At 38.8% G+C, this 13,890-nt stretch overlaps 1 protein-coding gene across 4 annotated transcripts in view; it reads left to right on the top strand.

Moving 5' to 3' along the window:
• ralgps2 (Ral GEF with PH domain and SH3 binding motif 2) overlaps positions 1-13,890 on the top strand; it is a 436,511-nt gene that overhangs the window by 159,827 nt on the left and 262,794 nt on the right. For 3 of the 4 annotated variants that reach the window (XM_072573456.1, XM_072573455.1, XM_072573457.1), the window contains 2 exons: positions 777-884; positions 8,044-8,094. In XM_072573456.1, coding sequence (XP_072429557.1) covers positions 777-884; positions 8,044-8,094 — 159 coding nt within the window. The remainder of the gene's footprint in view (positions 1-776; positions 885-8,043; positions 8,095-13,890) is intronic. The other variant, XM_072573458.1, reaches the window with a different exon arrangement.

Genomic DNA, 13,890 nt, shown 5'->3' with positions numbered 1-13,890 from the left:
ACATTTCCCTCAGTACCCAAGACATCCAACACCAGTACTTTGTGGAGGGATTATGAGTTATATAAAGAGCATTGCAGCAAATGACCAAATTCTATTTGGTGGCACTTTCCTGCCCCATGCCTTATACCATCAAGAAAAAACAGCAGGGTAATGAGAATATTGTTACCTGTAAGTTACTCTCTGCGGTAGCAAATGATTTGGGTTTGAGGATAAATATTTGGTTACAACTTGAAATTTTTGACCTATCATTCTTCTCTGAGCATCAACACCAGAAGGATCACCGTTGTTTAATTGAAATCTTAGAATGAAGACAATCAGAAAGAGCTATGCTAGTGTTGGCCACGTCCTGAGAAACGCATACAGAATCATATATTTCAATATTTATTCTAGGGAGGAAGAGAAAAATTGCCAGAATAGCCATACTTCTGCTGGTCTCATAACCTCTGCCATCTATAAACTCTAAACTTACAAACCTTTCTTATCTGAATCTATTCAGCAGTAAATCCTGCTGACACTTAACCTCCCCAACAATATCTTTGGTTCGTTATATTGTAATCTGCTTCTCATTACTTTGTATTTCAAATTCTCACTCTGTCTACAGATTCCTTTGATTTTACTTTAAGTCCAACTTTTGGAATCATTTCCAAACTTAATATTTCCTGTCTGTAGCCTCTTTTCTGGTTTTGCTTGTTAGGCTTTTCTCTAAATGAGTCCTGACTATGTTATTAGATGAAGGTCTGATGTTCTCAACTCATGAATATGTCTCATTCCTGCAGCGGAGTAGCAGCTCTGAGTCTCTGAGTGAGAAAGCTTCTAATGACCCTAAGAAAAGTTTTGATGCAGTGGTCTTTGATGTCCTGAAGGTGACGCCAGAAGAGTTTGCTGTGAGTACAGTTGGTGATTAAAGTCTTTGCAGTATGTCTGTGGATTATGCATGAAATAGTGAATTGAACAAGAGAAATGCAACAAATGTAATATCATTGATCATTGTCAATGTTATTTTGGAGTTTGGTTATGCACATTAGGGTAATTGTTACATACTAGGAAGGAAAATGCATGAGAAGCTTTTCATGATTTTACTTTAAAATATATTCTGTTTTTCTGAAAATTAAATTCTTGATATCATCCTGTTTTGAGTATTCTTCTTGGTGATGTCATTAAATTAAAAGAGGTGCCTACATCCTCTGTTAATTTTGACAACTTAATTTATTTTTATATGATGTGGAGGTGCTGGTGTTTGACTGGGGTGGACAAAGTTAAAAATCACAGAATGCTTGGTATAGTCCAGCAGGTTTATATGGAAGTACAAGCTTTCAGAGCACTGTTCCCTCATCAGGAAGCTGGTGGGGGGAGGATCATAGGACACAGAACTCTATGATCTTTTGCTATAAATTCTGTGTCCTATGATCCTGCCCTGATTGTCTTAACACTCTAACTTGTAACCCTTCAGACTGAACAGAGCACCTTCAAGCATTATACAGATTGCAGATACATATTACAATTCCCACACTTCAGTATCAATGTGTCCCGCGTTATTTTTATTTTCCCTCAGCCTTTACCTAAGGCCTGATTGTTTGGCTTCTATGTTACTAATCTTGACAATTTGAATGTCTAGGTTGCTATTTATTTCTGTGTACATCTACAGTTCCCCCATCTTTTGATAGCTTTGCTTATTACTGGCTCTATGTCTGAAGCTTTAATCCTTAAATAATTCAACTTCTTCAGTGACAAAATTGGAATACTCTGGAAGCAAAGACAACCTAAGTGGCAGTCTTTTTATTAAAATAAATTGGAATATTTTTGAGTCTTGAGGCATACTTTATGCGCATGAATCCATGTGCACTAGAGAAACATTGATTTTCTGTTGTATTCACAGCACAGGTATTCTATTCTCAATTCCTGTCTTTCTTGTTCAAGAGAGAACATGCAATGTATCCTTGTTTGTTTTGAACAATAATTGTTTTCAAACATAGAATTACAGTAGTTGATTAGAGAAATAATGAACTATAGTTAAACAGAACTTTTCTGTTACTGAGTCATAGAGATGTACAGCACGGAAACAGACCCTTCAGTCCATCTCGTTCATACCGACCAGATATCCAAATTAATCTAGTCCCATTTGTCAGCATTTGACCTATATCCCTCTAAACCCTTCCTATTCATATACCTATGCAGATGCATTTTAAATGTAGTTGTACTGGTCTTCTCCACTTCCTCTGACAGTTCATTCCATGCATGCATCATCTTTTGTGTGAAAATGTTGCCTCTTCAATCCCTTTTAAATCTTGTTCCTCTCACCTTAAACGTATGCCCTCTAGCTTTGGACTCCCCTACCCTGGGAAAAGACCTTGACTATTCACCTTATACATGCCCCTCATGATTTTATGAACTTGTATAAGATCACCCCTCAGCTTACTTCCTGATTGCATTTAATGAGGCATATTGAACAACATGAGATCATTGTCTTCAATTTTGTATTTGTTTTTAAACAGGAAGATAATTTCATCTTAATTTAACATTTATTAACAAAATGTATTTTTGATTTTTGTGATACTGTCATTCAAGATCCTTAGTGAGCAACTTGCAACTGAAATTCTTCTACAAGCATAAGAGGCATTTCAGTGACACTATTACAAGAGACATTTCTTTGTTTTCTCATTATTTTAGAATCTCTGTAGATCTAAATTGTGGTGTCTTTTTTTCATTCTTTCATGAAATGTACCTAGCATTTATTACCCGTTCCTTGAGAAATTGATTGAGAAGGACTGAGGTCCGATGTAGTGTTATGTTCTCTTTGGAGGTGAAACTTTCGTAATTTACTCATGCAAAAGTTGGTTTCCTGCCTTTCCAGTGTTTTTTCCATCATCTCATTTAAGTCTTGAAGAAAGCCTGATCATTGGCATTTTTTCATTCTAGAGTGCAAACTAAGATTGCTTTGGTTTTGTACAGGATAATGGCCTCCATGGAGTTATTTCAGTGGCCATGAGGGAAAATAGTATGCTTCTGAGGAAATTTTGCTCAATGCAGTTGATTTTGAGTTGGGGTAAGCATTTCTGGCATCGTGCCTTTATTTGGGAAGCTTGACTCATTTGATTCTGCAGTCAAAGACTGAACTCGGTATGTGGAAAGAAGGTTTTTTTTTCCTGAGCAAAAGACATTAGGGCGGATGAAAAGCTATGAGTAATTCTTTCACTGTTTGCAGATCTGCAGCATTTTTGGTTATTCAGAACCTAACACTCCTTGAGGTACTACATACAAAAACCTTTCAAGAGTTGTTGGATTTAGTTAAGGAATATTACGACCCCAAGCCTCCTCTAATTCTGAGACGCTATCTATTTGGCAATTCAAGAGGGGAACCTCCAGGAGAATCTGAATCGGGATTTTGGACTAGGTTAAGATAACTGGCAGAGGCATGTGATTTTGGGTTTACCCTGAATGAAATGCTGAGAGACCATTTGGGATCCTGACGTAACCATGCAAAAGCACCTATTAGCTGAAGCCCAACTAGATTTCAAACTGGCGCTGTGACTGGCTGTCATGCCTGTTCATTAGAGAATGCGGAAATGGAGCACGTGAGCTACAGGGTGTCCTGATGGAATTGGACACCCTCACCTCTCCGACTGAGCTTGAAGTACACCACTTGGGTGAATGCAATTGCGTAGCCTTACGCAGGACATATCCTGAGCAGAGGGGCACCATGTCAGCCCATGGAAAAACCCCAAAGCCAAGCCTTGGCTAAGTGATTAAAATGTTCTTCAGGATCTGGGCCAGCAAGCCATTGTAATTCCTGCTGGCATGCAGACTTGAAACAGCAAAACAATCCTATCAGGCCTGATTCGAGTAAGAGAACTCAGGCCAGTATCCAGGACAGTGCTCATTCTGGGAAGTTCACCAACATGTAGTTTGGAACAGCTAATTTATTTAGTAATATCCAAATCAGAACTAATCAAAATAAATGTCTGGTTGAATGGTCATCAGATTGTATTGGATACCAGGCTTTAACAAGGTTCATTCTGGACGAATTTAAGTTTGCGTAAGACCTTGACTAAACTGAGAAACTATGCTGAGGAAACCATTACAGATTAATAGTATGACTTCGGTTTCAGTCTCCTATGAAAAGCAGTTGCTGCAATTACCACTGGTTGTAGTAAAAGACTCGGGCCCGAGCTTGATGCAATGGAATTGATTGAGAAAGATTCATCTTGATTGGCTCATAGTCTTTTGATTAGAAAATTGCTGCCTGTGTGAAGTTGTGACAAAATACCCAGAAGCTTTTCAGGAAGATCGAGAGATTATCAAAAGAGGCAAGATCACCTTACATGTTGACGAGGAAGCAATTCAGCGGTTCTGCAAGGCCTGCCATTTGCCTTGCATGGAAAAAGTAGAGGCAGAAATCAGGTGGCTGGAAAGCGAAGGAATCATCAAACTGGTATAGTTTGTGGAATGGGCAGCACCGATCATATTGATGGTGAAACCTGATGGGTTGGTTTGCCTTTGTGAGGATTTCAAGCAAATGGTAAACTGCTTCTCCTATCTGGATAAATATGCAATCCCTCATGTTGAGGACTTGACATGAACCATGTGTACCTGCTGGATATGAGCCATGTGTACCTGCAATTGCAACTAGATGAGAAGTCACAGAAATATGCCATATTTAATACCTATAAGTGTTTGTACCAATATACAAGAAGGGAAAAATATGTGTTCAAGGCACCCAAGTAACCTACTTGGGCTACAGAGTCGACAAGATCAGGTTACACCCATTGGAAAACAAAGTGAGGGTGATCAAAGGTGCTCTGGCTCCTAGGTCTACACCAGAGCTTAGATCTTTCCCTGAGTTGGTGATATGTAACCTGGCCTCCATCTTGGCACTCTTACACCTGCTGTTGATAAAGGGTCAGCCTTGGAAATGGTCGCATAGCCAAGAAATAACCTTTTAGGGAAATGAAGAAGCAGCTGTCATCATCTGTGATCTTGGCCCATTACAATCTGAAGTGAGAGGTGGTGCTGACATGTGATGCCTCCCTGTATGGTATAAGGGTAGTTTTGACAGAATGGAGAGGAACGCACGATAGTGTATGCTTCCTGGACTTTGGCATATGCCAAATGCAAATAGGCCCAGAAAGAAAAGGAAGGTTTGACAATCATTTTTGGTGTGAGAAAATTCCACTAATACCTTTATGGATCTAATTTTGTAATAGTGGCTGACCATAAACCCTTCTGAGGGCTATTTGAAAAAGGCAAGGCTGTTCTGCCCATAGCCTCTGGTTGAATTCAGAGGTGGGCCCTTATTCTTAGTGTGTACAGTTACAAGTTGGAGCACCTTCTGGGAGGCCAAGTGGCAAATGCCTTGAGCTGCCTCACACTGGCAGATACATCACCGGCGGTATCCCCCTCTGGAAGAATCCAATTTGGTTTTAAACTTTCTGGACACCCTTCTGGTCACTGCTAACAATATCCAACTGTGGACGTAAAAAGATCCTGTCATGGCAAAACTAAAACAGCTGGTGGTGATGGAGGAAATAAAAGGGCCATCACAGCCAGAAGTGAAACCTTTCTGGACCCGGTGAGACTAGATCACCATAGAGGATGACATATTAATATGGGGAGCAAGAATGATCGTCCCAAGTAAAGGTTGCCACCAGATACTGACTGAACTCTACCAGTGTCATGCATGAGTTTCCAAAATGAAGATGTTGGCAAGAAGTTATGCCTGGTGGAGAGGATTGAATGTTAACATAGCTGGGTTGGTGGAGGCAGTGCCCAGAGTGCAAACAAGAACAAAGTTTGCTGCCAGCGGCTCCCCCACATTTATGGGAAATGCAGGGTAAACCCTGGACTGACTCGCGCGTTGACTATGTAGGTCCTTTCATTGGCTCAGTGTTCTTGGTCTTTGTAAGTGCCCATTCAAAGTGATTAGATGTGCATAGAGGTCATTTGTCAAACTTGGGTTGGATGATTGTAAAGCTGCATGTATTGTTTGCACTACACTAATTCATCAAGTCATAAAGGTTGACATGAGGTTGGTGAAGTGGTCCTCAACAAAAGCGTGGATCACTTGAAAGCTGCTATCTTGCAAGCAGGACCAGAGCAAAACATACCTAGCCCTGCCTGAGGAAGAGGAGTAATTTCTTCTGAGAAGCTTTGGGTGCATGAGGTTGGCTATGGTCTGGTACATGCTGCCTGTGTCCAAGTGGAGTCAGAGGAAGGAGACCTGGTGCGAAAATGTCCCAGGTGAAGCTAGAAGAAAAAGAATGGGAGGTTTGGGGTGGGGGGGAAGAGGAATGTATTGTTTGTAATGAAGGCAGTGTGGATCTTGTTGAATATGATATGCCTGAGTGGGACTCTGAACCAGGGCCAATCGGGGAGCTTTGGCTGACAGATATAAACAGGAGTGACAAGACTCACTCTGACCAGCTAGCTCAGAATTAGTTTACTGTGCATGTGTAAATAAATGGTGACTTGATGATGGGATACTGGCCTCTGTGGAGTTACGTACCCTTAATTATTAAAGGACAATTTAAAAATACGTTAATTTGGATTGAGTCAGTCCCTCTCATGTATGTTGGCATACAGAGAGCCTACAGTTAGCATTTGATTCAGCCCCATGTTTCTACTCACACAGTATGTGATCAAAATAAGCCCAAATATCTTTCCTAAGCTATAATTTCTGAGAAAACATGTAATTTGGGGAATACCTTCAGTCAAAAGGTACCAATGTGTTGTTGAGTTGGTTAAATTTTTTTCTGCTTTTGTGAATCTGATGCAATATACAGCATTAGTTGTTCAATTTGGTATCCTGATGGAATTTCTCTTAAACCTTTACTTTAAAAAATGTCTCAGTGGAAAACAATATGAGTTTTACATTGTAGGTTGAAATGCAACACAGACTGTTTTCCTGATTTAAGCTGCAGTTATCTTGTGCATAAAAAATTCTAATGCAGTTATATTCGTTATGCCTTTTATGCCCTTTATGTACATTTTATGTAACTCAGCCAATGCTAATAATGTTTTCTAATTACTTTCCCTGCTTCCATTCTGTGTATATATTATGAAAACATTCTGTGGGCGGCATGGTGGCACAGTGGTTAGCACTGCTGCCTCACAGCACTAGAGACCCAGGTTCAATTCCCACCTCAGGCGACTCTCTGTGTGGAGTTTGCACATTCTCCCCGTGTCTGCTTGGGTTTCCTCCGGGTGCTCCGGTTTCCTCCCACAATCCAAAAAATGTGCAGGTTAGGTGAATTGACCATGCTAAATTGCCCGTAGTGTTAGGTAAGGGGTAAATATAAGAGATTGGGTCTGGGTGGGTTACGCTTCGGTGGGTCGGTGTGGACTTGTTGGGCCGAAGGGCCTGTTTCCACACTGTAAGTAATCTAATCTAATCTAATTCTATTTTGGCTACTTTGGCTATTCCTCCAGCAGCTGTTTTCTTTAGAGACCATACCTATTAGATCACAAAAATATTTTCCACTTCAGTCACCTCATGCATTAACTTTTGCTCAAAACCTTCTTTATAATGTGTTTGCCTGTGTATGTGGTTTTAAGTTTGTGCATCAAATATACTGATGCTTCAGTTGACAATCTAGAAGTAATTATTTTCAATTTATCTCTAGTTGAATTGTATAACTACTGTATTCTTTAGAAATTGTCTCTTTATCAAATTGATGGGGTTTTCTAAAGCTCATCCGGTTGAGGACAGAAAAATTATTTAGTAATTTAGGGTGATTAATGAATTTTGTTTGTGAAAATTTAGTCCTTAAGGAGCATCTCAGGAAGTGATAGCCAATGATATTAAATACTTGAACTTCTATTGTCTAACATCTTCAAGTTTGAGTTTAGATATTAATTAGCTAGCACGTTTTTAAACTGCAGTAGTTCCATTGATTCTGAAAATATGTCTAGACAATTATTCAGCCTTTCTTTAAGGCTTCATATTTTCGCAGAATAGCACACAATTAGGACATTTATTTTCAGTTTTAAATATTCATAAAATGTGAAGGTTGGCTAATTGAAAATTCTGATCTGTTTGGTTTCTTTCAGAGTCAGATAACACTAATGGATGCACCTGTTTTTAAAGCTATTCAGCCTGAAGTAAGTTCCTTCAGATTGCTATTGCTACAAACGATGAAGCAGTGTGATAATTTTGGACATAATATTTTTACTGATGATATGTTTTAGCTGCTTATACGGATTATGATTGATTACTTACCTCTAGCACAACTCTTTCATTCTCTTCTTCTCTATCTTAGTTCCATTCTAAGTTGTCTTTACATATGCATGCCACAGATGCTTAATGTTATGTTTGAGCCATGACTCTGAAGCTGGTGAGGCAGAGAGATTTTTAAAATTAAGCATAGGTCAGATGAAAAATCTTTTGACTCCTACCCGAAACCCGATGTCTCAGGTAACTGATTCCATTGCTTTCGTGAGTTCATCATTAAGATAAACCGGATAGTACACAAAATTTCTCGAGTCTTATTTGAGCTTCAAGTTTAGGATTCCTATGCTTATCTGTTTTCATTTATATAAATGTCATTGTTAATCCCAGTCTTAATTTTAGGCACTTTACATAGGCTCATATAAATTTTGGATGCTAAAAAAATCAAGGTCGAGGTGTTTCACTTTCTACCATCCTAATAGTCAAGTGATACAAAAATAATGGAGTTGTTTACTAATGTGATCATTGCTATCATAAGTTTGACAACAGGCCAAAATATGAGGCTAAGCAAATGCACAGTAAAGGAAATCTTTGAAAATCATTATTTCACTATCACTTTCTTCTCTTCAAACATGGTATATTTTGCATCATTTTCTCTTCTTGTCTGAGTATGTCTTTGTGAAGATATTTTCTTTCTAAAATGCACGATATAAAGCTATTCATTACCATATGGCTTGAGTTTTTCTAAATAAATGCAGAATAATAAAATCTGTTACGTCCATTGCCATCACCCACATAGTGTCCCTTCTTCTGTTGCTTCTCTAATAGTCTAATGTGTTGTACGCATCTACAACTTCACTGTGCTATCAGTGACACATTCTTCAGTCAACAAATATCTCAAAATTCTTCAATCTCTGCTAAAAGCGTTCTTTGGTAATTTTTACCAGTTTGTATCTTTGATTATTAATTCTCCCAACTTTCCAGTTCATCTGAATCATGACACTGTCAGGGCATGTTGGTCAATTTTTGTTTTTGTTTTACATTGTCTTCCTTAAACCATGCGTGCTGAAATTCATCACCAGTCTAAATTGCAGGTTTTGAATAATTAATGCTATATGTCAGTGGGATTAAATGCCTTACTATTTAAAATTTAATATATGGTGCAGCTTATCCAAGATATATATTTAAGTGCTCTGTACAACATAAATGTTTTTAATTTATTAGAGAAATTAGCAACTTTAAAATTTCAAACAAAATGAATGTATTTTAAGGAGTCCGTTGGCCAGTAATTTTTAGCCAATTATTTCCTAATGGCTAATTTTTCAGTTGTGCAAGACATGCATTTTTAATTTTGCTAGAGGAGATAAAGTATTAGTATTATATTGGTAGTAGTGAGCCTTTAAAAGCAAGATTTAGTGGCCCATATCAAATCAAAAGGATGTTGAGTGAGGTGAATTATTTGATAAGAGCATCAGTTAGAAGGAAAACTCTATCATATGAATATGCTTAAGCAGCACATTGATAGGGAAGGAAAGCAAAAGGAAAATGTGGTACTTGCTGGAACTTGAAATGAACACAATCCAAATATATTTGAACTTGATATTCCTGAAATTAAATTGGATAATGAGGAAGTTCTCAAAATTGGGATAAATTATTGAGTTACCATCCAGAGGAACATTGAAGTGACCTGAAATAATTATTATAATCGTGTGGAGAGATGTGTGTCATATGCTGGCAAATACTGAGATGATTGCACATGACGTAGATATTTGAAATGCTGTTCCAATTAAGCAACTTCCTTATAGACTTAACTGTCTAATGTTGGCACATGTTCAAAAAGAGATTGAAAGCATGTTCAAAGCTGATTTGATCAAAGCGAGTTGCAGCAAATGGCGATGGTGCCAAAATCCAAGTTACCCAATGAGTGTTGATTACTGCAAAGTTAAAGCAATTGTGAACTCTGATTCGTATCCTATTCCACAGCTGGAAGGCTGTATTGAGAAGGTGGGACAAGCAATTTATATCTTGAAGATAGACTTACTCAAAGAATACTTGTGGGTACCTTTATCTGAGAGCGTGAAGGAAATTTTGGCTTTTGTGACAATGAATGGACTTTACCAATTTAAAATGATGTCATTTGGTATGAAAGATGCACCTACATTTCAAAGACTAATCAATAAAGTCATTTCAGAATTATCCAATTGTGTGGTGTACACAAATGATCTGGTGACTTTAAGTCACACATGGAAGAAGCATTTGGAGCATCCATCAGAATTGTTTGATCAACTTCAGAAGGCGGGCTTGGTGATAAACCTGGTTAAGAGTGAGTTTTGCAAAAGTCCAAGTCATGTTCCTGGGCCACATCATTTGATATTTGACACAGATGACCCCATGGATGGGAAAACAAAGGTTATTGGGGAATTTTCAATACCATTGATGAAGAGGGAAGTGCTACAATTCCTGGGACTGAGTGGTTTTTATTGAAAGCTTGTACCAAATTTTAGCAACATTACTAGTAATGCATCTGCGGCAATTGATCATAACCCCTTAACATTTTTGGAGATGAAATTTAAAGATAAAAATACCGGACTGTTTTTAGATGGAGTTTATTGTTGCAGCCATTTACAGAGGAACCTCGATTATCTGAAGGACATGAGTGGGGACTATTTCGTTTGGTTAATCGAATGCCGAATAAAGTGGTTAGCCACGCATTAGGATCTTGTGATCTTGTGCGGATAATCCAAAATTCGGTTAATTGAATGCCGGATAATTGAGGTTTCTCTGTAATTGGAAAGTTGTACATCTGGCAGGATGAGAGAATCTAATTGCCACCACATTGTCTTCCTTCATTAAAGTCATGACAAAGGTGTTCGGTGGCAGAAGAAACAGACTGAAATGAACTGAGTATTAAATGATTGCATGCTTATCGTCAGTGTAATGATATGTATTGTAGTGTACTGATTGTGTAAGACTAAACTTTTTAAAAATGAAGCCATCTTTGTATGTTTGATGGTTCATGTTTTTTTAAGGGGAAGATGTGATGTTACAGGCTTTGAGCTGTATTTTGTCCTGTTCTTTTGAAGAGAAGTTTTGAGCCAAAAGTGGCAAGCTACCTCTTCCAAGTCAATAAAATAGACAGCTTATGAAGCTTTGGGATTTTTTTTTTGTTTTTAAGTTGGAACAATAGAAGCACCATGAATAGGTGGAGTCAGGCGCTCTCAGAATCAGGGTTTTAGTTTAGCTTTCACTAGTTATTGGGGATAGTGAAGCTTGGGTTCTCTGTCTCACATGCGATCTGGCAGCAAACAATCAGTTTTACTGACTTTGCCTTTGTCAAGGATGTATTGATGGGATGTTACTATGTTGGAACAGTTGCTCTTTAGTGGTTAAATAATTCTGTTAAGTTTTGCAATAGTTATAACTTTTTTTTTGTTTTGTATTTTAATTGTAGGGTAAGAATGAAATGTGTTTTCCTTTGTAACGTTTGGTGGCTAGTGCAATATTGGGAGGGCCATATCACACACAAGTCAAGCAATCGCCTGACAATGTCAGTAAGGTACAGTTCCATGAGTATGACTATGTCCCAGATAGTACCAGCACCCTCCTATCAACCAATACTGACTGAACTGGTCAAGACCCAAAGGACATAGGGTTTGTGACAGGTGGTGAGGCAACTGACAAGAGGAAAAATCATTATTGCCCCATCCCCACCTGTCTGTTTCCCTTAGATGCTTCTGTCAATGAAAGTATTAGTAGGAATGACCATTGCACAGTCCTTGTGGAAATAAAGTCCCAAGTTGCCATTGAGCAAATCCTCCACCATATTTGTGGTACTACAGCTATGCTAAATTGGATAGATTGGTAACACATCTGGCAACTTAAGACTAGTTATACCAAACATAAGTGATAAGTTAAAGACTAAAGGCTAAGCAGTTCCATAGCCTTGAGAAGATTTGTAGCTCAGGTTGAGGTTTCAGGCTGAGCTGGAAGTACGTTTTCAGATGTTTCGTCAACATACTAGGTAACATCATCAGTGAGCCTCCAGTGAAGCACTGACGGTATGACCCACTTTTTATTTGTGTTTAGGTTTCCTTGGGTTGGTGGTATTTCCTGCGGTGATGTCATTTCCTGTACCTTTTCTCAGTGGGTAGTAATTGGGATCCAAGGCAATGTGTTTGTTGATAGAATTCTGTTTGGAGTGCCATGCTTCTAGGAATTCTCGTGCGTGTCTCATTTTGGCCTTTCCTGGGATGGAAGTTCCAGTGAAGTGGTGTCCTTCCACATCTGTATGTAAAGATACTAGTGAGTATCCAATACTGAACTACAGGCACAGTTGTCCCAACACTCTCAAACGGAAATGCATTAGAACATTATTTCAACAAGCCACCGTACACTGCAGCATAGAGGAACTATGAAGAGCAGAGGAAAATCACCTGTACAGTATGTTAAAAAAGAATGGGGACCCAATGAATACAGTTCACCGATTTCTCAGCAACAAACCCAAACAAGCAGACAAAAAGCATTCAGAAACCCTAGCCACTCTCCCCTACATCAAATACATCTCTGAAAGGGCTGCCAGACTACTTAGATCCCTTGGCATCATAGCCCATAAACCCACCAACACACTAAAACTACACCTAATGAACTTGAAAGACCCTATACAGACAACAAGCAAAACTAATGTCATTTACAAAATACCTTGCAAGAACTGTTACAAACACTACATTGGACAAACGAGCAGAAAACTAGCCACCAGGATGCATGGACATCAACTAGTCACAAAAAGACATGACCCACTCTCATTAGTATCCTTACATACAGATGAGGAAGGGCACCACTTCGACTGGGACAATACATCCATCCTAGGACAAGCCAAACAGACACGAGCACAAGAATTCCTAGAAGCATGGCACTCCAGCCGGAACTCTTTATCAACAAACACGTTGACTTGGATCCCATTTACCACCCTCTGAGAAAAAGAACAGGAAATTATATCACCACTGAAAAATGACATCACCACCCCAAGGAAATCTAAATACATAAATAAAAAGCAGGCCATACCACCAATGCTTTACCGGATGTTAATTCCGGTGACGAAACATCTGCGAGCCAACTTACATCCAGGTCCACAGGCAGCTGATCAGATCTAAGCTCAGCAGTCCTGCCTCGTCCAGTTGTGGATGGACAATTAAACTATTCACTGGAAGAGGAAGCTCCAGAAATATTCCAATCCTCTACATCAGTGCAAAAGATAAGGCTGCAATATTTGTGACAATCTCATTTCAGAAGTGGAGAGCAGAGGATCTTTTCGGCCTCCTTTGGAGATCATCAGCATGAAAGATGCCCATTTCAGCTCATTTGATTACCTCCATTTCATATCAAGAAATATCTGAAGGTGTTGGATATTGTAAATGCTGTGGGCTCTGACAACATTTTGGCAATTGTGTTGAAAACATTTGCACCAGAACTTGTAATAACAATGACCACGCTGTACCATATATTTAAAATACTGGCATTTGCCTGATGATGTGGAATTATGCCCTGTCCACAAAACCCAGACAGATATCCCATCTGTCTACTTTCAATCATCAGTAAAGGTTTGGAAAGTGTCATGAATAGGAATATTTAGCAGAACTTGTTAGCAATAATCTTCACACAGATGTTCAGTTTGGGGTCCACCAAGGCTGTTCAGCTCCTGATATCATTACTGCCTTGGTTTGAACATGGAC

This window comes from Chiloscyllium punctatum, chromosome 7 (assembly GCF_047496795.1).
Source record: "Chiloscyllium punctatum isolate Juve2018m chromosome 7, sChiPun1.3, whole genome shotgun sequence".
Classification (NCBI taxonomy): Eukaryota; Metazoa; Chordata; class Chondrichthyes; order Orectolobiformes; family Hemiscylliidae; genus Chiloscyllium; species Chiloscyllium punctatum.
Note: the sequence above shows the minus strand (reverse complement) of the source record. Positions and strands in the feature narration are given on the sequence as shown.